The sequence below is a fragment of the Vespa crabro genome, chromosome 2, assembly GCF_910589235.1.
Source record: "Vespa crabro chromosome 2, iyVesCrab1.2, whole genome shotgun sequence".
Classification (NCBI taxonomy): domain Eukaryota; kingdom Metazoa; phylum Arthropoda; class Insecta; order Hymenoptera; family Vespidae; genus Vespa; species Vespa crabro.
In genome coordinates, this window is record NC_060956.1 from 10,959,610 (window position 1) to 10,981,662 (window position 22,053).

Sequence of the window (22,053 nt, forward strand, 5' to 3'; positions counted from 1 at the left end):
TTTTGTTGTCAGTGATGCACTCGTAAAAAAGTTGTCTTTCGTAACATATCTCCAACATTGAGTAAATGGTTCGACTAGTTTGAGGATGACAAATTCATCGAATGGTATTGGGTAGGATTCTAAAAAATGTTTGTATTCTTCTATTATTATTCGATGCCTTGATCGGCAATATACTACTGAGATAATGATATCATGATTATTTAGAGTGACATTGTAGTCGCTTGTATTTTGTCTGTTTGATAAGAGTTTATTTCTGAGTGTATAGTATTGCTTTTGATAAATATTCCCAAATCACGACATGTCTAGCCGCTCGGATGCGAAGTACTGTAATAGTTGTAGTATAATATCCTACACCTACTATATTTTGCCATAATTCGTAAGAATGATCTCTGAATTTCTTGCTCAATAGATATCGGAAGTATCCACATTATACAAAATATAAAATGCTTCAAGAGAGAATTATAAACTTATATCTGTCCAAAATTTCAGCTCAGCAAGTTAGGTACGTATAGCATATGTATAACAGTAGATATACATATGTATAACATTTATTAAAAAAAAAAAGATAAAAAAAAAAACAAAAAAGTCTGGATGAAAAATTAGATATTAAGGAAATGAATGCTCGGTATTTATTTTCACTGCTATTAAATTTCTGTTTTTTATATCTCAAAGTTCGGAAAAATTTTCCCATTACAAAATTAATCTAAATACTTCTTTCCTTTGTTCAGTACTTTTTCTTCATCATTTTTGACATACAAACTCTCATAAAATATCTCGATTGCTGTTGGAAGTTGAAGATTGCTGTCCCAAAGAAAGAAAATAAGAGTTAACATTATACATTGTTTCACTATGTGAAAGTTGTTACGGAAAATTAGTTTAATTTGCCGGTCATTATTCTAGACATGTTTACACAAACCATGAGAATTACTCCTACAAAAAATATCACAAGCTACTTTGTAACATATCCGCACCTTAACAAATGAACATTTATTATAAAATATATTTATATTGGCACCATTATCTGTAATTAGATAAACAATATCGTTCAGATTGATATTATATTCGTGACAAACATTTGATCCTCCATTTTTTAATGTTACAGTTTTATGGCGATCAAATAATTCTTTTATATTTAATGTTTGCAACACAATATTGAGAACTTTGTCAAGAAATTGTATATTAGTCCTTCAAAATAAAAGATTCATTCATGTTACAAGATCTATATTTAGACATACTTTTCCACTCATCTTACTGCTTAATTTTATTATCCATTAGAAAAAATAATCTATCATGAATTGTACTTAATTTTATACATGCTTCCGTCAATTTTTCTTCGTTAATTTTATTCTATTTTTTTGCTATTACCATCAAGCTCTTCAAGTTTTCTTTTATGATATTCTTTCTCTAATTGTCTTTTTGTAAATTCATTCGAGTAAGTATCACTTAAATTCGTTTTTGAATTTGTTCATATAGTAGAATAAATACTAAAAAATATGATAATTATAATATAGAAGTAATTTCGTAATAAGTAAAGCGGAAATATAATTATAGATAAATTTAATGAAATGAATGAAATTTGTAATTAAACGTTTGCGTACTAGAGGGTTTTGACAAAACATGATCGAAAAACGCTAAGGAGTGCGATTGCGGTTCTTCGATTGTTTCTTCAGTTGTTCTTCAATTGTTTGTTTCGGCCAAATGCCCTGGCTTTTTTCGACACAAATCTGAAGAGCGCGAAAGTGGCTCGTGTTACACAAACGGTTAAACTGGTTTTCTGAGAACACTATTCATCGCGAAATACCATTGAATACTGAATCCTTTAGTAAAATCAATATAATCGTAGTTTATTTATATTTTTCATTTATAGGTCTTCTAGATATAATTTTATAATTTTATTTGTATGATTTTACAAGAACACCACTTCATATAATTTGTGATTTTTTTCTCCAGAATATTTATAGGTATTATACAAATATTATATGAAGATACATTTATTTCGATATATCATCTCCTTGATAACTTCATATCGGTATTTCTTCGGTTTCTTTCGAGGTAATAGAATAATTATCTAAAAATACCGGTATTTCATCGATATTTATAATACCGATTCGCTTTTTGATCAAGAAGGCAAAAAAGATTTGTTATCATTTCTTAGCTGTACTTTAGAAAAATTATAGTTGTCGATATTATCAAATTGTAGCCGTAATTTATTACTGAGATAATTTATCTAAAAGGTGTGCCGATAATTCGTGCTCGAAGTGAAATATTTGGCTAAAGTGAAAGAAAATTATATGACCAATACAGTGGAATTCTTCACCTAAATCGGTGAAGATTTGTTTAAAAATGATGCCACAAAATTTCCCGACCTTGAAATTGAAGATCAAATTTTTTTTACTCGCATCGTATTTTATTTATAGCGAAGATAAAAATTTTCAAATAAACGATGGGTCGGGCCAATTCATTCTCTTGAAGAATGATGATTTGTAGAATTGAAAAATTATATGATATGATATATAATTTCTTTCATCCTGTACGTGGTATTTGAATAATTTGATATATGGAGTAGCAGAGATTTTTTTTTGAAACCTGCCTTTTTAATTCAATGTTACTAGAATCTATATTAAATGAGTCAAGATTTTTAACTTCTGTCTTATCTTTACGGTCTCTTCAAATTTTTTGTACTGGTATAAGCTTAATAAACATATTTAAAGAATCTCTGTTTTCTCCGAAAACCATAAAAACTGCGAAGAGGTTTTGTACATTCAAGTCACCTTCGACATTTATTTTTTGTAAACAGATGGATATATCAAAACTTCAGTTTCGATGTTCTCTATAGAAGTCTTAGAACTTTTCCCCACATTATCGACAAGAATAATTAATTCTTTTTACAACAAGAATATTATCAGACATTGTGCGTACAGAAGAAGTTAAGTCGATAAGAGCAATAGATATTCAAGGTCAATTGTTTACTCTTGAGCAGAAGGAAATTTAGGACACATAACCCCTCTTTCAGTTTCCTAATAAAAGCCATAATTAGTTCATTTACCCTGCTCGATAAAAGTAAAGTAGTCTTGATTTCGGGAATCGGAAAATTTTCGAACATCAGTCTGCCTTTACCTCTTATTTCTCACTAGCAGTTCATCTGAGGTTTTTCCACGAAAACGTTTCGTCGGAACGCAGGGTGCCAGCCGCCCAATCATACAACTTAATCCTTTTAGAGTTGAATTTTTATCTCCTTTTTAGAAAAAGAATTAAAGGGAATCAAAGTGAAAATTGATATTCAACGGTGTATCTTTCAATTATTCGTCTAAACTCATTATGTATATAATCACTGATAGTGTAACAGAGTCAAAACAGAATGTTTCCATTCTCCGAACGCTTAACGATAAAATTAACCGACGTATTGGTACTCAAATACCGTGTCTTCCACTTTCCGAGCGATTCTAAACAACTGAATACCCAGACCCTTAAGTCAACCTTTATACGAATTCTTGTTAGAGGACTAAAAGTGCTCTTATCTCCGCATATATATACAAACAATATATGCTCGCTTTGTCTACAGTCTTCTTTTATTATGAAAATGACACTTAACTGTATGATTTGCGTATCTCTTACCCATGGCCGGTAAAAGGAAAGAGGAAAGGAGGCAGTAGCAAAATTATAACAATTTTTTATTCTCTCACTAATACTATCTTTTCGCTCTTTTGCTTAACGATGTCTTATGATTAATTTGTTTATCTCAACTTTGTTTCTAATATCAAAATGATCTTATGGGTACGAAAAAATTTATTTGTTTTTTATTTGTTTTCCATCAGATGATCAAGACCACGTTAGCAACATAAATTTTTATCGTCAACTCTTATTCCGTTTGGACGAAAATGAAGACCTTATTCACAATCTATTTGTGATTGATGAAGCACATATTCATTTTCTTAATTTAGTGAATGAGTAAAATTATTGTTATTGAATGAACTGCACGACAAATATTTCCACAGTATCAAGATTACAGTATAATGTACAATATTGTTTGTTCGTAATTATTGACATTTACTTCTTGCTTTAGGACGGCAATGAAAATTCATTATATAATTCAGCTATGTCCGCATGATTTTGAATACAAAAATTAATCAGATTTTCTTTTATTTATCAAAATCTGGATTTTATTCTTTAGACATTAAAAATTGCCGATAAAATTGAAAAAAATGGTCATTTTTAGATAGAAAAAAATGAAACAAAAATCTTACGGTTTTCTATTATGAGTGTCATTAAGATGCAATGGATAGTTTTTTTAAGTGGTTACTTCAGGTTGCAAGTAGATGCTACAAATGATATTACATTTGTTTGGTAATTGTAATGTTACGAAAACTAATTATATGGAGAAATTGATACAAATCAATTCAGTCTTCAAATTATGTTCAATATTAAGATGTTAATCTACAAACAATGGAAGTTGTTTCTACTAAAGAGAAATTACAAATATTTACTAATATATAAAGATATAGATTCAAATGTTGATATAAATGATGTGAACAAATATTTTCTCGGTCGATATTATAAGAAATGTATGAATGCTGATATCCCTATGTATGCTGATATGCATCCAACATAGGTTTTAGAATAATAATGTCTTGCGTCCGGGATAGAATATGATTTAATAAATTTTCTAAAGATTTATTCTAAAAGTTGTATATAATCATTTGAATTATTTTTTATTATTTATTTTTAACTGATCATAGAGTCTCTTTAATTTAATTTATATATACCTTTTATAAATATTAAAAATCATATTATTATCGTTACTATATTATTATTAAATTGAATATCTTTTAAAATAAAAGAAGAAGAAGTATAAAGTTAGAAACAAAAAGCAAGATTCTTGTATTAAATAGAAATTATTTAATCACGTATGTAGATCATTGAATAATACAAGTCATTTGACTTAATTCAAATAAATACGTAATCGTATATGTAGTAGGTACAGACAGCGGAAGCACTTTCCTAGTCAAATCGATGTTACATTATTATTCACGATTTTACGGATAACGAGACACTATTTGCTGGAAAATCAATGTTGATGTATTATTTTAGATTGAAATAATCCCTATTAAGGATGTTGCTTTTATCACATTTAAGGAACTAAAAATTAGCTGATTGCTTCAAATAACTAAAAGTTTCATCTAATTATTACTATTTATTATTATTTTATTTTTAATCTAGATATTGAAAAAAATAGAATCATAAAGGTATTACATCACAATTCAGATTATAGATCAAAATCGTTTGGACGATGAGTTAGATTTTTCCCGATTAATTGCAGAGGTTTTTAAATTTCTTTAGAAGTGAAAATTGTAAATTTCATATTAAACACTTTAATTTGAGTTAATATTCAGTTAATGTTCAATTCACATTTATAGTTAGAGTAAGTTTTACATTTTATCATGCAGTTTTCGTCAAACTTTATCGTATCTCAGATCCTTAAATAGATGAACGAGAAAATTAAGCGTAATGTAGATTACGCTCGTGAGTTCAATCGTCACGAACAAATCGTTAGATATCCACTTTATATTCCGTGTTAAAATATTTATGTAATACCTAGATCTCTGATTTAAAATCAAAAACTTATTTTTTATTCAAACTTTATCTTGTATAATATTTGATCCGTTTCTTCTTTAATAAGCCTGACAATATGTTTCTCCTGTGAAAAGAAAGAATACGTATAAATATAGTGATCAATATTCTAAGATTAAGAAGAACATTTTGGACAAGACAAATGTAATTAATATTACAATAATAACACTAATATACATCATTGAATTATGACAAAATACATATTTATAGATTCTTAGATAAGACAAAATATAAAATATATTTATTTATCAGTTAGGAATTTAAATTCATTAATAGAAAGCTATGCAACACATGTTAATAATTAAATAACAGTATATATCATTGAGTTAATTATTTGTAGATTTTAAGATAGAATAAATCAATAAGATTTTTTTATCTACTTAAAAATTAAAATGTATTCATAGACAAAAAAAAATAAAAATGATCGAGTAACCTGTTATAAACTTTTCTCAAAACTTCAGACTTGACACCATAAAAATTCATATGACCCCAATCTATGAAAATTATTTTATAAAATTTGTTATACAAAATAAAAATAAAGATTCGAAATACTAATCTATAGCTGTAACAACAGTATCTGTAAAGTTTTGCCATGTGTAATAAAACGGAAGACAAGCTGGATCAATTTTCATGATATATTCTAACCTCTTCTGCAATTTAATAAATGCTAAATCGTTCAATTTTGACCTATAATTCGGATGTATGATTATATCATCGATAAGGTAAAGTCGAATTGCCTTTATTTCGTTAACTAAGATTACATTAAATCAAATCGACAATAATTTCAATAATTTATTCTTAAAAAAATTTTGTTATTCAAAATTTTTGATTGTTCAGAAGTACTTGCCCATGTATTATGTCTTCCAATAATAACTCCTAGAATATATAAACTATTTTCATACAACGCAACGCAAAGAGCCGCCGTATTCCAGTGTTATCATAGTTGCGCCACAATAGAGAAAACGTGTATCAAGATGTACTATATCAGCCATTATAGTATCTTCTTTTACTCTTGTTTCAACACCGCCTATGATTCTCAACTGTAAACAAACAATGTATGAAATATCATTAATAGATCATTAAATAAATCATCGATGGATTATGTTCTGATTTTACTTACCGGATTCTTCCAACCATATCTACATTTCTCTTTAATTTCTCTGAGAATACATCAAAATTTATTTCTATAAATATCATATCTCGAATGGAATTTTATAGTCATTTCCGATGCTATCGATTATGAAAAATTTAATTTACAGAAAACGTACTCGATGTCATTCTCGATTTTAACTTTCATAAAATCCAATGAACAATTCGAACTTTATCGACGATGGAATTTATTCATTATTTTGTCTAGTCTTCATATTGCAGTAAAGTCCAATAAATCATCGACTTATTTCTGTTCAACTTTTGCATACAATCCGAACTGAATTTTTATTAACAAGATGTTGATCGATTTATCCTAGAAATTACACAAAATAAACCTATTTAATTATAGTAATAATAATATTAATAATAAAGTGAGATCTTACCGGAGGAATATCGAAAACTGCAATTCAATTTAATTCAAGCATTGCTTCTAGCACTTTACCGACAATTATGTTCTCCAATGTAATAGTTAGGATTATACACATCAGAATTATACACATAATAATTAATATTTGTTTTCAATTCATAGGTGTAGTCACAATCGAAATCCATAGTATCTTTGGATTCTATGATGCTTAGTAGCATACAAAGTAATGAAAAAAAATTACCTATAAACAAAATTTTTAATTAAAAATATAAAAAAAAGGAATTAATAGAGGAAAGAAAAGACAAAAATAGTATAAAAATTTAAGTTTCGGAAATACCTAGTTTCATGACGATGATGGTCTTGAAAAAAAAGAAGACTTGGATGCTATCAATGGAGATATAATACTAAAACAATATCTGTAACGTTATTTCCTGTTTCCTTGTTTTCTCTATTCTAACTAGAAAAAAACGTAACACAACAAGTGATAATTTCGCAGGCTATCACGATTACTTTCATTCTCGTACTTATAACTCATTCTTGCAAATAAACGTAAATTTACGACAATAGTGGCAAATATCATTGCAATTGTGTATATTTACTATTTTTTTTAACATTCATACATTTACATATGCGTTTTTATCGTCACGTAAATGTTCGATAATTACTTACGTTGATTTTTTATCTTATTACGCATATTTATTTACATTTGTATAGTCAATGATTCATACCGATTTCGTGCATGTCTTATCTTTTTTACTTTTTTCGTTCTATTTTTGCAAAAATAAATTATTAATCTATTATTATTATTTTTATGTGTTGAAGACATGCTCTTATGGTTAGTGCTTCAGAGACTTTAGTCCGACTGGTGCATAACATGGATGATTTACTGTAGAAATTTTCTGAGTGTGGCAGGTGTCAATAACAACTCCCTTCTACATTTTCGATATTACATTTGGTTTCAGGTGTAGTGAAACCAGGTCCTGTCTTAGGATCATCGATATGATGCCAACATTTGACAATATGACTGGAACTATTCGACTATTTAGACAATGTTTAAATTCCATATTGTTTTTATCTTTACAGCGAGTTCCGAGTATATTGATATTTTTTTATAACGAGTTCTGATCATATTACGGCTGAGGGATATAGCTATATCAATTAGGGTGGTTGATTTTGTTCTTTCATCTACTATTGTCATGTCTGACCTATTGTGTTTTTTAGTATGATTGGTGAGGATTGTTCTATCATAATATATTTTACTGTTTTGTTTTAATTACAGGTTGAGGAGCATATGAATAATAACGCGGTTGTTGATTTTGCTATTGAGTTGAAACTTCAGAAGCTCAAGATGTATAATCTTTGTTACATTATTGTCTTTTCAGGTAGTCGCTCTACGCTAGTATTAGATAAGCAGAGACAATATGATCTATTGTTTCTCCTGGTGAGTCACATCTTCTGCATCGTTTTCAGAAGAATTTGGGTCTTTGATGATGTGTTTTAGATAATTTCTGGTTGTTATGATTTTCTCCTGGATAGTCAATATGAACTTTTTAGTCTTTGCAAAGATATTTTCCTCCATCTGCTTTATTTCTCCTCCTTGCTGGAGCTGGAGATTTCTTCTGACATTAGGTTTAGTGATATAAGTTTGTCATTTACTTATACAATGGATTTATTTAGCTCGGATGTTCTGGCTTTATCTACAAAGTATTTTTTAAGGCTTGTTATTTGTTTGTTATATAGCAGTTTTATGTTTTATGAATGGGCAGTTCTTTGCTGCCCATTCTAGCATCATTCTTTCTGTACACGATGTTGGATAATGTAAGTTGTATTAAGTCATGAGCATTCTAATAGTTCTTTGTAGATTTCTAAGGTCTCTGTGTCGATTTCACAATCCAAAGCTATAGATAATAATAGGTATGACATAGGTATTCACTGTTTTATTAAGATTTTTGCCGTTAAGCTTGGGCTTGAAGAGTTTGTATAGGCGACTTAAATTCTTGCTGGAGTTTTTGCTTCATTTCAGGTTGTGCTATTTTCCTGTTCTGCATCATTCTAAGATATTTATATAGTTCATCCATTTCCATTGTTTATATACACATAGGGCTCGGTTCTTACATGATTGTGATCTTCCCTGCTCGAATATTTACTGTCCTACATTTTTCGATTTCAAATTTCATCTTAATATCGCTACTGAATTTTGATACTAAGAATACAAGTTGATCTATTTGGTTTTTAATAGTAGGATATAATTTCAAATCGTCTATATAAACTAGGTGATTTATTTTGTATATCGGCCTTCTTTCAGATCTTATGTTAAATGTTTCTTGTTTTAAATAGATTGCTAAGAGAGTTGTGTGCCATATAAAACTAGAGTGCATTTAGACAGTCGCTTCGAAATATACCTTTCTTTACGGATATTGGGTTTGTTCGATACATTCGTCCAGTATTTATTTCAGATCTCTGAATGGTGGTTGTTGTTATTGTTGTTCGGGTAAACTTCGATTATGATTCGTTAGATTTTCATTATATCTCAAAGAAAGCTTGTAATAGTCAGACTTATTTTATATATGGGCAGGATTTCTAGAACCTATGAGTGAGGAAGAGAATCAAAACATTTTTTATAATCAATATAGCAAGCATAGAGATTTCTTTGGTTGCCTCCTCTAGTATTATTTCATCAATAGTTAATTATTCTTTACATCCTTTTGTATTTCTGACGCACCTTTTTTACTCTTTTTCCATGATATTATTTGTTGCTAGATGCTTGTAAATGGCTTTGAAGATGCATGCTGTATTTTATAGATTGTATTTAAACAGATTATTGGTCTGCCTTTTGATGAATCACCATGGAGTGTCGTCGATTTCGATAATAAATAAGTAATTTCCTGGATTAGGGAGACTGGAAATAGATTAGGGTATTTGAGGCATTTGAAGAATAGTTCTACCATTTTTCTGTGTACACAGGTAAGTCGTTTGTATCAGAAGTTGTCTGGTTCGGGGGCTTTCCAGTTATGCGCTCGTTGTAGTGTTTCTTTCAGTTGGATGTTGGTAATCTCGTTGAGTCGCATTTCTGGTAGGCTTATATGTCTTTGTTTTTCTTGTTTTATCCATCTTTCGTTGTTATATTTTTCATCAGCAGACCAGAGTGAGGACCAGTATTCCTGAACTCGTTCTATGGGAAGAAGATTATCAGAACTATTATCATTAGGATTTTGTTTAAGATTTCTGTAGAACATTTTCTCGTTATTTCCAAAAGTTCTGTTGCTAACTTTTCTTTGCTCTGATATCAGATATTTCTTTCTCTTCTGAACTTGTATTGCTAGTTTTTGTTGCAGGGTATCTAGTACTCTATTTAGTAGTTCTTCATTTCTTTTATATTGTGAATAGATATTATGCTTCTTACAAATGGATTTAACTTTGTGTTTATGTCTTCTGGTTATGTCTTGTGTTTATGTTCGTTTTTAGATAATCTTTAAGTCTCGATTTATCACTCTTTAAGTCTGCTATTTTCTTCTCAATACACATTAACCAATATGATTCATTGTTAGGTTTGTTGATCCGAGTTCTTCTTTGGCTGTCATCATTCATGTTAATTGTATTCCCTGTCCTGATGGTAACAATAGTAGCAGCACAATATAAAATAGTTTGCAGACTTTCTATGTCCTTCTATAAGAAAAGGCATAATGTTCTCATTCAAGTTTTGTATGATTAAGCTGACCTTTTCTAATGGGTTAATTTTTGGAATAGGTAGTCTTTTTGTCGTATTGTGAGAAAATGTCTAAGAAACTCTCTTTTGTTCTTTTATCAACTCCCTCCATGCTGCGGGTGCTACTTGTTATGTTTTCTTGAACATTGATTTCTTAGGTACTATCCAATTCTATGTCGAATACATCATTGCCTACAAGCGTGTTAGTGACTTCGTGTATTTCTTCTTGTCTTTTCAGTTTCAATTCTATTTCTTCTTTAATAATTTTTCGTCTGATTGCTGGAATAAGGTTATTTCCGTGTATGACTCGTAGTTCACTAATATCATGATTAGTATGTTTTGTAGTAGATGCCAGGTTTATGTCTTTTTTATATCATTGGTCTATTTTTTACGCTGTCTTGGCCGTCCAGTCCTAGTGAGAGCTGCAACAATATGTGTTTGCTGTTCAACATCAGATTGTATTGTGGGGGGTGGGTCGTTGTTGACTCCATTTGATGTAAGATTTAAAGCACCCTTCTCAGTCTGGATTCTAATGGAATAATTGAGAATGATGCTTGGTTAATGTTATGGAAGACACTATAACTTTCATCCAAAGCTCTGTTTCTTCTTCTTGACTTTGAGGGAGAGGGGTTGCATTTTATACCTCTCTGCCAAATAAAGGATTGCAGCTGTCCTTCTAGGGAACAGACACTGATTAGGAAGCCTCATTATGGGTATAGACACTCCTAGGTTTTGGTTTGCTAGTTTTGGTTCGCTCAAAATATTTTATTTCTCTGGTACCCGTTATATTTTGCGAGCTTTCTCTGATCCACTACCTAGGGAGGTGCGAGATAGGAGATTAGCAATTCCCATAAGTTATTTTTTTACTTTTTTTTTAATAATAACAGAGAATCTCGTTAATCATCTATAAGTTACCTGCAGGGAGGAATCAGCAGGATCACGCAGAGGTTGGAGCTTGACTAGGACAGGAAAGGCTAGGAACTTACCCATGGTTTGTATTGTGCATCATTATCCATCAACTAAGAGAGTCATAGTTACTCTTGTCAAAAATCAGACCTACAATTATAGAGAAGTTTTTGTACTGAATATGAAAAATTTTGTTTCGAGAAAAATGCATTTATCACATTAATACGACTGAAATTACGGTGGATAACGATTGATTTCAATAACTTATCTCAGCTATACTCAGCTTTGAAAAAGCCTTGTAAAGTATTTTTCTACTGGCAGACTTGGCCTCTTTAGATACGACAGATGTATATCTCTTAGACTGATGTACACACTCAATGTCTCTATCGTTTACGAAGATTTTACCGTTCTGATCTACTCTTATTTCTAAAACTCTTCAATTTTTAGGGGTATTTTTTTAATTTTTTTTCATTAAACGGCTAAGAAATTTGCTATTTCCATGGTCTGTCTGTCACAAAACACATGTTTCGGAGTAAACATCCATATTAATGAAATTAAACTTTTATTAGTAATTTAGGTAAAAATTTCGAGACATTGCTCTAATAAATTATCTGACAGTAAATCATTATAAATGGATCTAATGACGTTCACACAAAAAAATAATTCTTATGAGCTTATATGACTTTTCGGCAGAACAACGAAACATTTTTCTTACTTTTTTTTCATTTTTTTTTTATTATTTATCTTCTTTATCTTTCTTTAATTTTTTTTCTATTTTTTTTGTCCAGTCTGTAGTATTTATAAAATTAAATTAAAAATCTTTTCAATCAAAAATAATGAAAACTGGTGAAAAAATAGGCATAAACATAGATATATGTAAAAATGCGATAACCACAATAATTCGCACGGTAATCAAATAAAAAAAAAACATTTACATATTTTTAAAATATAAGAATAAAATGAGTCTCCTCCCGAGTTGGTTTTCTGAATTTTTGTTCTTATACAAAATGATAGATTTTTACATTTCTTTTTGTTACTTCCCGATGATCAATCGAAACCAGACAGCACATAAAACCTCTAAAATGGAAGGTAGGGGGAAGAATTGACTTCAATAGTAAAGAAAACATTAAAAATCATTTTTATAAATATGAACTCAATAATCTCGAACGCAAATAGAGCATCTTTCTTATATATCTTACAATGCACAAATCAGATATGTGTTGAGAAACTGTAAACTCAATTTGAACAAAAATAAGTTCTCGCCCCTTTTATAGTCAAGACCAGCTTAGGCCATCTTGATCGATGTATCGATCCAATGTATCGATTCCTGTCGAATTAAATAAAATACTTCTTTTTGTCTTACAGGAGAAAAAACACATAAGGATACAGATTTGTTTAATTAATATCCCATTGGCATAATCCTGTTCCATTAGGTTATGGGCCCAGGTGACGTAAAAATTAAATGAAAAGAACATAAAGAAAAACGTCGCGTGCGAAGATCAGCGCCGATATTTTTTTACTTTTATGGTATCAGTGTGTGTTGAGACTAGAACACAAGGCGTGGGTGATCTAACCTCAAAGGGCGATTTCTTGTTCGTGCCGCGTAACGTGTGAGATACGTGTGAAAAAAAAAGAGAATTTTATTATTCTCATGGAATGATTCATTATTCGCTATGAAAAAGGGAGAACTTCGTTACCGTTAAGGATGTCGAGCTCAAATCAAGTAATGCAAGTTCAAGAAAGTAGTCGAGAAGCTGAAAGGAAGAGAAAATTTTCCAACATGGAAATTTGCGATGCAAGCGTGGTTGAAACACGGCGACCTGTGGGGGTGCGTACTGGGAACTGAAGAGTACGTAGCTGATGAAAAAAGGGCAACAAAGGCTAAGTCAAAGCTCATCTTATCAGTAGATCCTATAAGCTATGCACACATTCAGGAGTGTGCCACCGTAAAAGAGGTATGGGAAAAATTACAAACTACTTTCGAAGACTCGGGATTGACGCGGAAGGTCAGCCTCTTGAGAACCTTAGTAATTATACAACTACAAAAATGCAGAGATGTTGAGGAATATGTAAACATTATAACAACAACTGCTCATAAACTTAATGGCGTAGGGTTCAAGGTATCAGACGAGTGGGTAGGAACGCTGCTCCTGGCAGGACTACCAGAAAACAAAGTCGAAGGCTGTACGGTGCTTTCGGTGCAAACACACAGGACACTTTGCGAGTAAATGTAAAGTAAAGTTAACCGAACAACCAAATACAAGCGAACAAAATGAAAAGAAGACAGTGCCAACACAAAGTAAAACATATTGGGCTTTCCTATCATTAATGGGAACGAACGGTGGAAACTGGTATGTCGACTCGTGTGCGTCAAACCATATTTCGGCGGTGGATGAGGGACTGAGAAACGAGAGGAAATGCTCAGTAGCGAAAGTTACTATGGCGAACAAACAAGGTATGTCAGCAAGGTCGACAGGGGACATGAGCCTGGAGGTTCCAACGAGTAACGGCATACAAGAGATTACAACGTGCAACGTGCTCCATGTACCAGAAAGCTCAGTTAACCTGTTGTCAGTAAATCAAATGGTTAAAAAGGGTTTATTTGTACTTTTTTCTCCAAAAATCAACGAGATTCATGACGAAGGGGGAAACAACCTAAGCACGATGTCGCTAGAAGGTGGAATATACAAGCTCGACATCGTAGCGGACAAGGCCTTCTTTGCGGTAGAGCGACCAATGGCAGAACTCTGAGACAGGAAACTTGCCATCTTCATTATCTAGGCGTATCAAAACTTAGTAATGATACGGCGACAGGAATAAAGCTGAGTAATATTGAGGAAAAGCCTTGCATTCCATGCATCAAGGGTAAGATCGCAAAGAAATCGTTTCCAAAGGAAGGGAAACGTGCGAAAGAAATACTCGAAGTAATACATTCAGATTTATGTGGACCTATGGAGAGTGCATCCATTGGAGGGGCGAGGTATTTTATAACTTTGATCGATGATTTCAGTCGTAAAGTGTTCATCTATTTTTTAACAGAAAAAGGCCAAGCCAGAGACGTTATCGTGAATTTCAGAATGTTTGTGGAAAAACAGACCACAAAAGAGATCAAATCCATTCGAATTGACAACGGAGGTGAGTTCGTGAATCGAGAACTTGAGGATATTCTCCAAAGGAATACTGGAGAGAGGCAGTAGCAACGGTTGTTTACCTAATCAACAGATCTCCGACTAGCGGAATTGGCGGGAAAACTCCAGAAGAAATGTGAATCGGAAAGAGATCGGATTTAAGGAACTTGAAGGTTTTTGGGTGCAAAGCAATGGAGCAGGTACCAAAGGAGCAGCGCCAAAAATAAGATTCGAAGGCAGAAGAACTCGTCTTCGTAGGTTACGATGACACTAAAGGGTGTCGACTAATCGATCCGAACACGCACAAAATCTACAAACGAAAGAACGTGGTGTTCTTAGAAGAAAAGAAAGAATTGGAACCGAAACAAGAAAAGGAATTTGGTTAAACCAGAGAGCTCATCGAGATACCACTCGACGAAGATACTGTTGAAGACGAAGAAGATGAACTCGGAGAGGAACCAGACGACAACGAGTCAGCGCAAAGCTTATCGCAGGACACCGAAGTCACCGTACGGGGAGATTCAGAGTCTGAATATTCTATCGATGAAAGTGAAGACATATCAACAGGTGACGATTCCGCACAGCTTGATGACTTCCTCGATGCTGAACAGAACGAGACAGGTGGAGCACTACCAAGGTGATCAACACGACGTCGCAAATCTATTAACATGGACAATTTTGTGACCTACATAGCAGCGGGGGGGAATACCGAGGATCCACAGACGGTGTAGGAAGCACTGAGCAGTCGAAACAGCAGCCTGTGGAAGAAAGTTATGGAGGATGAAAGAAAATCGCTTCTGAGAAATGAAACGTAGGTGCTAACGGACTTACCTGCAAAGAGAAAAGCTCTTGAGACGAAATGGGTGTTCAAGATCAAACGAGACTCGTCCGGGAAAATTAAAAGACATAAAGCTTAACAAGTCGTGAAAGGTTGTAGCCAAAAGGAAGGAATAGATTTCCAAGAAACCTATTCACCAGTGGTCAGGTATGCTTCTGTGAGATTCCTATGCGCCCTAGCTGTAAAGTACGGGTTGAAGATGGACAAGATGGACGTCACTACTGCTTATTTACATGGAGAATTAGAAGAGGAGATTTACGTAAGACCGCCAAAAGAACTCATCGAAGTGAACGAAGAGAAGAAGGTATGGCGCTTGCGGAAAGCAATGTATGGGCTCAAACAGAGCGGAAGAGCCTGGAACAAGAAACTGAACGGAACATTCAAGGAGATGGGGTTGAGACAATCCAAAGCAGATCCCTGTATTTATTATCGAAAAACCAAGGAGTCGAATTTAATTTTAGGGATATACGTCGATGATATGTTCATCTTGGCAAATAATGATGCAACGATGAAATAACTGAAGCCTGAACTGTTTACAAAATTTCAGATGACTGATCTCGGCGAGGCACGACACCTCTTGGGTATTCGTATGACAAGAAACGAGGAAATGGACGAACTATACATCGAACAGGAGACTTACATTCGAGGGATGTTGGCAAAATTCGGAATGGCAGACTGCAAACCTGTGTCGACGCCATTCGATCCAAACCAAAAATAAACCAAAGAAGACCAGCTAATATCTGATGCAGAGGCGAGTGAGATGAGAAAAATTCCATTTAGAGAAGCTATAGGTAGCTTACTCTATGCCAGCCAAGGAACAAGGCCAGATATCGCATACGCGGTAGGCTTAGCTAGCCGATTCTGTCAAGACCCAAGGAGATTACATTGAACAGCGGTGAAACGAATATTTAGGTACCTGAAGGGAACTCTCTCCACGAAACTAGTCCTCAACATTAAAGCTAATCGAAAAATTGAAGGCTACAGCGAATCTGACTAGGTGAACGACGCCGACAACAGACATTCGATTACTGGAAGCATCTTCCTCTTCCAAGGAGGACCTATATCTTGGCAAAGCAAGAAACAACGCACAGTAGCGTTATCCACAACGGAGGCCGAGTACATGGCGCTATCTTCAACGGCACAAGAAGCGTTATGGTTACAATACGCTTGCAATAGCCAAAGAGCTGGACCGCGACGCTGTTTCTTCTGGAGTTTTCCCGCCAATTCCGCTAGTCGGAGATCTGTTGATTAGGTAAACAACCGTTGCTACTGCCTCTCTCCAGTATTCCTTTGGAGAATATCCTCAAGTTCTCGATTCACGAACTCACCTCCGTTGTCAATTCGAATGGATTTGATCTCTTTTGTGGTCTGTTTTTCCACAAACATTCTGAAATTCACGATAACGTCTCTGGCTTGGCCTTTTTCTGTTAAAAAATAGATGAACACTTTACGACTGAAATCATCGATCAAAGTTATAAAATACCTCGCCCCTCCAATGGATGCACTCTCCATAGGTCCACATAAATCTGAATGTATTACTTCGAGTATTTCTTTCGCACGTTTCCCTTCCTTTGGAAACGATTTCTTTGCGATCTTACCCTTGATGCATGGAATGCAAGGCTTTTCCTCAATATTACTCAGCTTTATTCCTGTCGCCGTATCATTACTAAGTTTTGATACGCCTAGATAATGAAGATGGCAAGTTTCCTGTCTCAGAGTTCTGCCATTGGTCGCTCTACCGCAAAGAAGGCCTTGTCCGCTACGATGTCGAGCTTGTATATTCCACCTTCTAGCGACATCGTGCTTAGGTTGTTTCCCCCTTCGTCATGAATCTCGTTGATTTTTGGAGAAAAAAGTACAAATAAACCCTTTTTAACCATTTGATTTACTGACAACAGGTTAACTGAGCTTTCTGGTACATGGAGCACGTTGCACGTTGTAATCTCTTGTATGCCGTTACTCGTTGGAACCTCCAGGCTCATGTCCCCTGTCGACCTTGCTGACATACCTTGTTTGTTCGCCATAGTAACTTTCGCTACTGAGCATTTCCTCTCGTTTCTCAGTCCCTCATCCACCGCCGAAATATGGTTTGACGCACACGAGTCGACATACCAGTTTCCACCGTTCGTTCCCATTAATGATAGGAAAGCCCAATATGTTTTACTTTGTGTTGGCACTGTCTTCTTTTCATTTTGTTCGCTTGTATTTGGTTGTTCGGTTAACTTTACTTTACATTTACTCGCAAAGTGTCCTGTGTGTTTGCACCGAAAGCACCGTACAGCCTTCGACTTTGTTTTCTGGTAGTCCTGCCAGGAGCAGCGTTCCTACCCACTCGTCTGATACCTTGAACCCTACGCCATTAAGTTTATGAGCAGTTGTTGTTATAATGTTTACATATTCCTCAACATCTCTGCATTTTTGTAGTTGTATAATTACTAAGGTTCTCAAGAGGCTGACCTTCCGCGTCAATCCCGAGTCTTCGAAAGTAGTTTGTAATTTTTCCCATACCTCTTTTACGGTGGCACACTCCTGAATGTGTGCATAGCTTATAGGATCTACTGATAAGATGAGCTTTGACTTAGCCTTTGTTGCCCTTTTTTCATCAGCTACGTACTCTTCAGTTCCCAGTACGCACCCCCACAGGTCGCCGTGTTTCAACCACGCTTGCATCGCAAATTTCCATGTTGGAAAATTTTCTCTTCCTTTCAGCTTCTCGACTACTTTCTTGAACTTGCATTACTTGATTTGAGCTCGACATCCTTAACGGTAACGAAGTTCTCCCTTTTTCATAGCGAATAATGAATCATTCCATGAGAATAATAAAATTCTCTTTTTTTTTCACACGTATCTCACACGTTACGCGGCACGAACAAGAAATCGCCCTTTGAGGTTAGATCACCCACGCCTTGTGTTCTAGTCTCAACACACACTGATACCATAAAAGTAAAAAAATATCGGCGCTGATCTTCGCACGCGACGTTTTTCTTTATGTTCTTTTCATTTAATTTTTACGTCACCTGGGCCCATAACCTAATGGAACAGGATTATGCCAATGGGATATTAATTAAACAAATCTGTATCCTTATGTGTTTTTTCTCCTGTAAGACAAAAAGAAGTATTTTATTTAATTCGACAGGAATCGATACATTGGATCGATACATCGATCAAGATGGCCTAAGCTGGTCTTGACTATAAAAGGGGCGAGAACTTATTTTTGTTCAAATTGAGTTTACAGTTTCTCAACACATATCTGATTTGTGCATTGTAAGATATATAAGAAAGATGCTCTATTTGCGTTCGAGATTATTGAGTTCATATTTATAAAAATGATTTTTAATGTTTTCTTTACTATTGAAGTCAATTCTTCCCCCTACCTTCCATTTTAGAGGTTTTATGTGCTGTCTGGTTTCGATTGATCATCGGGAAGTAACAAAAAGAAATGTAAAAATCTATCATTTTGTATAAGAACAAAAATTCAGAAAACCAACTCGGGAGGAGACTCATTTTATTCTTATATTTTAAAAATATGTAAATGTTTTTTTTTTATTTGATTACCGTGCGAATTATTGTGGTTATCGCATTTTTACATATATCTATGTTTATGCCTATTTTTTCACCAGTTTTAATTATTTTTGATTGAAAAGATTTTTAATTTAATTTTATAAATACTACAGACTGGACAAAAAAAATAGAAAAAAAATTAAAGAAAGATAAAGAAGATAAATAATAAAAAAAAAATGAAAAAAAAGTAAGAAAAATGTTTCGTTGTTCTGCCGAAAAGTCATATAAGCTCATAAGAATTATTTTTTTGTGTGAACGTCATTAGATCCATTTATAATGATTTACTGTCAGATAATTTATTAGAGCAATGTCTCGAAATTTTTACCTAAATTACTAATAAAAGTTTAATTTCATTAATATGGATGTTTACTCCGAAACATGTGTTTTGTGACAGACAGACCATGGAAATAGCAAATTTCTTAGCCGTTTAATGAAAAAAAATTAAAAAAATACCCCTAAAAATTGAAGAGTTTTAGAAATAAGAGTAAGATAAAAAAATTGTTAGAATTGATTCGTCCAGTGGGGCGAGCATGTATGATCGGAAAAGAAATAATTTTCGTGGGAATATCAAAAGCAGTAGTTGAATCAAGAACTAACATTCTATGAACAATGACAGTGCGTTTATCTCGTCGAGGAATTAATGTATAGGTGTGTGTGTAGAATATACATATACAAGGTGTTATTAAAAATATTTCATTTTAATCTAAGTAAATATATATGTAAGATGAAGAGTTCCTACGTTAGCGATTGAGGATGTGTGAGCGCAAAGAGACGAGCCGAGCGACAATCGGATAACAGGATGACAGTCTCTGGCGTATACCCATTTGAGCCGGCAATTAAACAAAAGACGGAAAGTTCTAGAGTTTGTCGTGTATGCGTGAGTGTGTGTTTGTGTGTGAAACAGGCCGTTAACTGCCAATCAAAAGTATGGTCTGTTCTTAGAGAAAAGTGCATTTATTAATTGAGAAGCAGCGTAAGAAAGACAGCCGTTCAAAGTAACGATCTGGACAAAAGGGCGGTAGGAATTTCTAAATGAGTAGCTACAAATAAGAGTGGAGATGAAAAGGCTATGGCGTAAGGAAAAGAAGGACCAGAAGACAAAACAGTCTTGAGTGGACCAATAATGACGGAGTAAAGAGTAAAGAGTTAAGTCTGGAGAAGACAAGAGAAATATTATGGTTTTTAGTAGGCCAGATATAGAGCGAAGATTTACAGTATCTTAGTAATAAAGACTTAATTGTAGTGTTTTTGTCAAAACAACCCTTTGTATTAAGAAATGTTGTTTATAAAGAAAAGGTGTATCGAGTTAGTTAGCCTGTATTTTCCAGGTTATGAAAATATCCTACATGTGTGTGTGTGTGTGGAATATACATATACAGGATGTTGTTTTAAATATTTCATTCCAATGTTGGAATATCAAAACGAAAATATAAAAAAAATATTTTTACTAATGTTGTTTGGTATAAAAGAGAACATATCATGTGTAAATATTATTGAAAGTCGTGGCGAAAATTTTTAAGTCAAATTTATTTTTCTAAATATAATCATATATATTTTTTATCGTTACATTGAAATTTTTTTGGTTCGTACAATTAGTGTCTGTATTTGTGCTACGTTATCATCTTTGTGATTATTTCAAACTACTGTTATCTTTTACTTAATTATGTAAATTTCATTATTCCAGTATAATTGCAGCAAAGCATGTTTATTAAGTACTTGGAAAGTAGACTGGAGTCTGATCAAGATTTCTGTTCTAATCAATATCTTTGCGTGATATTTCTAAAAGAAAATTATGATATGTATGTATTATTATCGTTGTTGTTTCTCTTCGATAAAAACCCGTCGAGGTAATGAATTTTTATTAGATATTTGTACAATGAACTTATTAAATAAAATTTCAAGTGACTGAAAATATTACGAGATTATTTTTATATTAGGAGTACAACAATGAAATAGGTAATCAATAATAGCGAATCTTATAACGTATATATCACAGATTGAAGATTTTTACACTACCCTTATGTATATTAGTCAACATCTAATTGATTATGATGTTTCTAACAAGTGTAAACAAGAAGCTCAATTAAATCATCTGTAAAATGCATTAAAGATTGACAATGAAATTCGTGAGAGAATTTTGGAAGAAACACAAAACATAAAGGTTGATTTTTAAAATCGTTTTACTTATAAATTGAGCCAATCAAAATTCGATGTGGATGAGTATAATTTCTATTTGTTATTAGGCTCCAGAAATCCAGTAAAATCAATGTAGAATTGAAGCCAAGAAATTAATATCCAAAGATGCTAATAAATAGAGCAATCCGTTTTGCGCTCTTTTTCTCGAATCAGCTGCTATCGGAGAATACAATACAGCTGTACAACTAATGCTCATGCTTAGTCCAGTATGGGAAGAACATTTTTAATTGAGAGTTGTTTCTTCGATGATTTATAATTACTTTCCTTTATGCGATTATTATGTGCATGGATATATGTAGCACTTCATACTCTGTTGATAATGTTCCTTTTCGAGCACTATATATATATATATATATATATATATATATATATTATACACTTATATGTTATTTTTTTCCTTTTTTTAATAGGGATTTACATGCATATACTTCTTAGCCTCGTAAGGCGCGCCGTATCTTAGGATTTCTCCTATATCGGCATTTTGACCGCCAAGATCGTGTTAGGCAACTTTTCTAGCGAACCACCGCTTCCGGTGCAGGGCCTGAAAAAATCCCAGGCTCCCGGAGAACGAACC

General features: G+C 33.2%; 1 protein-coding gene and 1 pseudogene across 1 annotated transcript; both read right to left on the reverse strand.

Moving 5' to 3' along the window:
• Positions 1–247: 247 nt before the first annotated feature.
• On the reverse strand, positions 248–7,389 carry LOC124422133 (annotated as a pseudogene).
• A 9,326-nt stretch (positions 7,390–16,715) lies between these two features.
• On the reverse strand, positions 16,716–18,480 carry LOC124422138. The gene is made up of 5 exons (XM_046958180.1): positions 18,358–18,480; positions 17,988–18,251; positions 17,612–17,944; positions 17,051–17,525; positions 16,716–16,963 (listed from the first exon to the last, which is right to left on the reverse strand). Exons 1-5 carry the CDS (start codon positions 18,478–18,480, stop codon positions 16,716–16,718), a joined length of 1,443 nt encoding a protein of 480 aa, XP_046814136.1.
• Between the last annotated feature and the right edge of the window lie 3,573 nt (positions 18,481–22,053).

Excerpts from the sequence above, each read along its gene's own strand:
- LOC124422138 (XM_046958180.1), bottom strand. The coding sequence starts at position 18,480 with ATGTCGAGCTCAAATCAAGTAATGCAAGTTCAAGAAAGTAGTCGAGAA. Across the intron at positions 17,945-17,987 it reads AAGGCTGTACGGTGCTTTCG|TTAACCGAACAACCAAATAC; the intron begins GTGCAAACACAC and ends TGTAAAGTAAAG. Across the intron at positions 17,526-17,611 it reads GCTCAGTTAACCTGTTGTCA|CACGATGTCGCTAGAAGGTG; the intron begins GTAAATCAAATG and ends AAACAACCTAAG.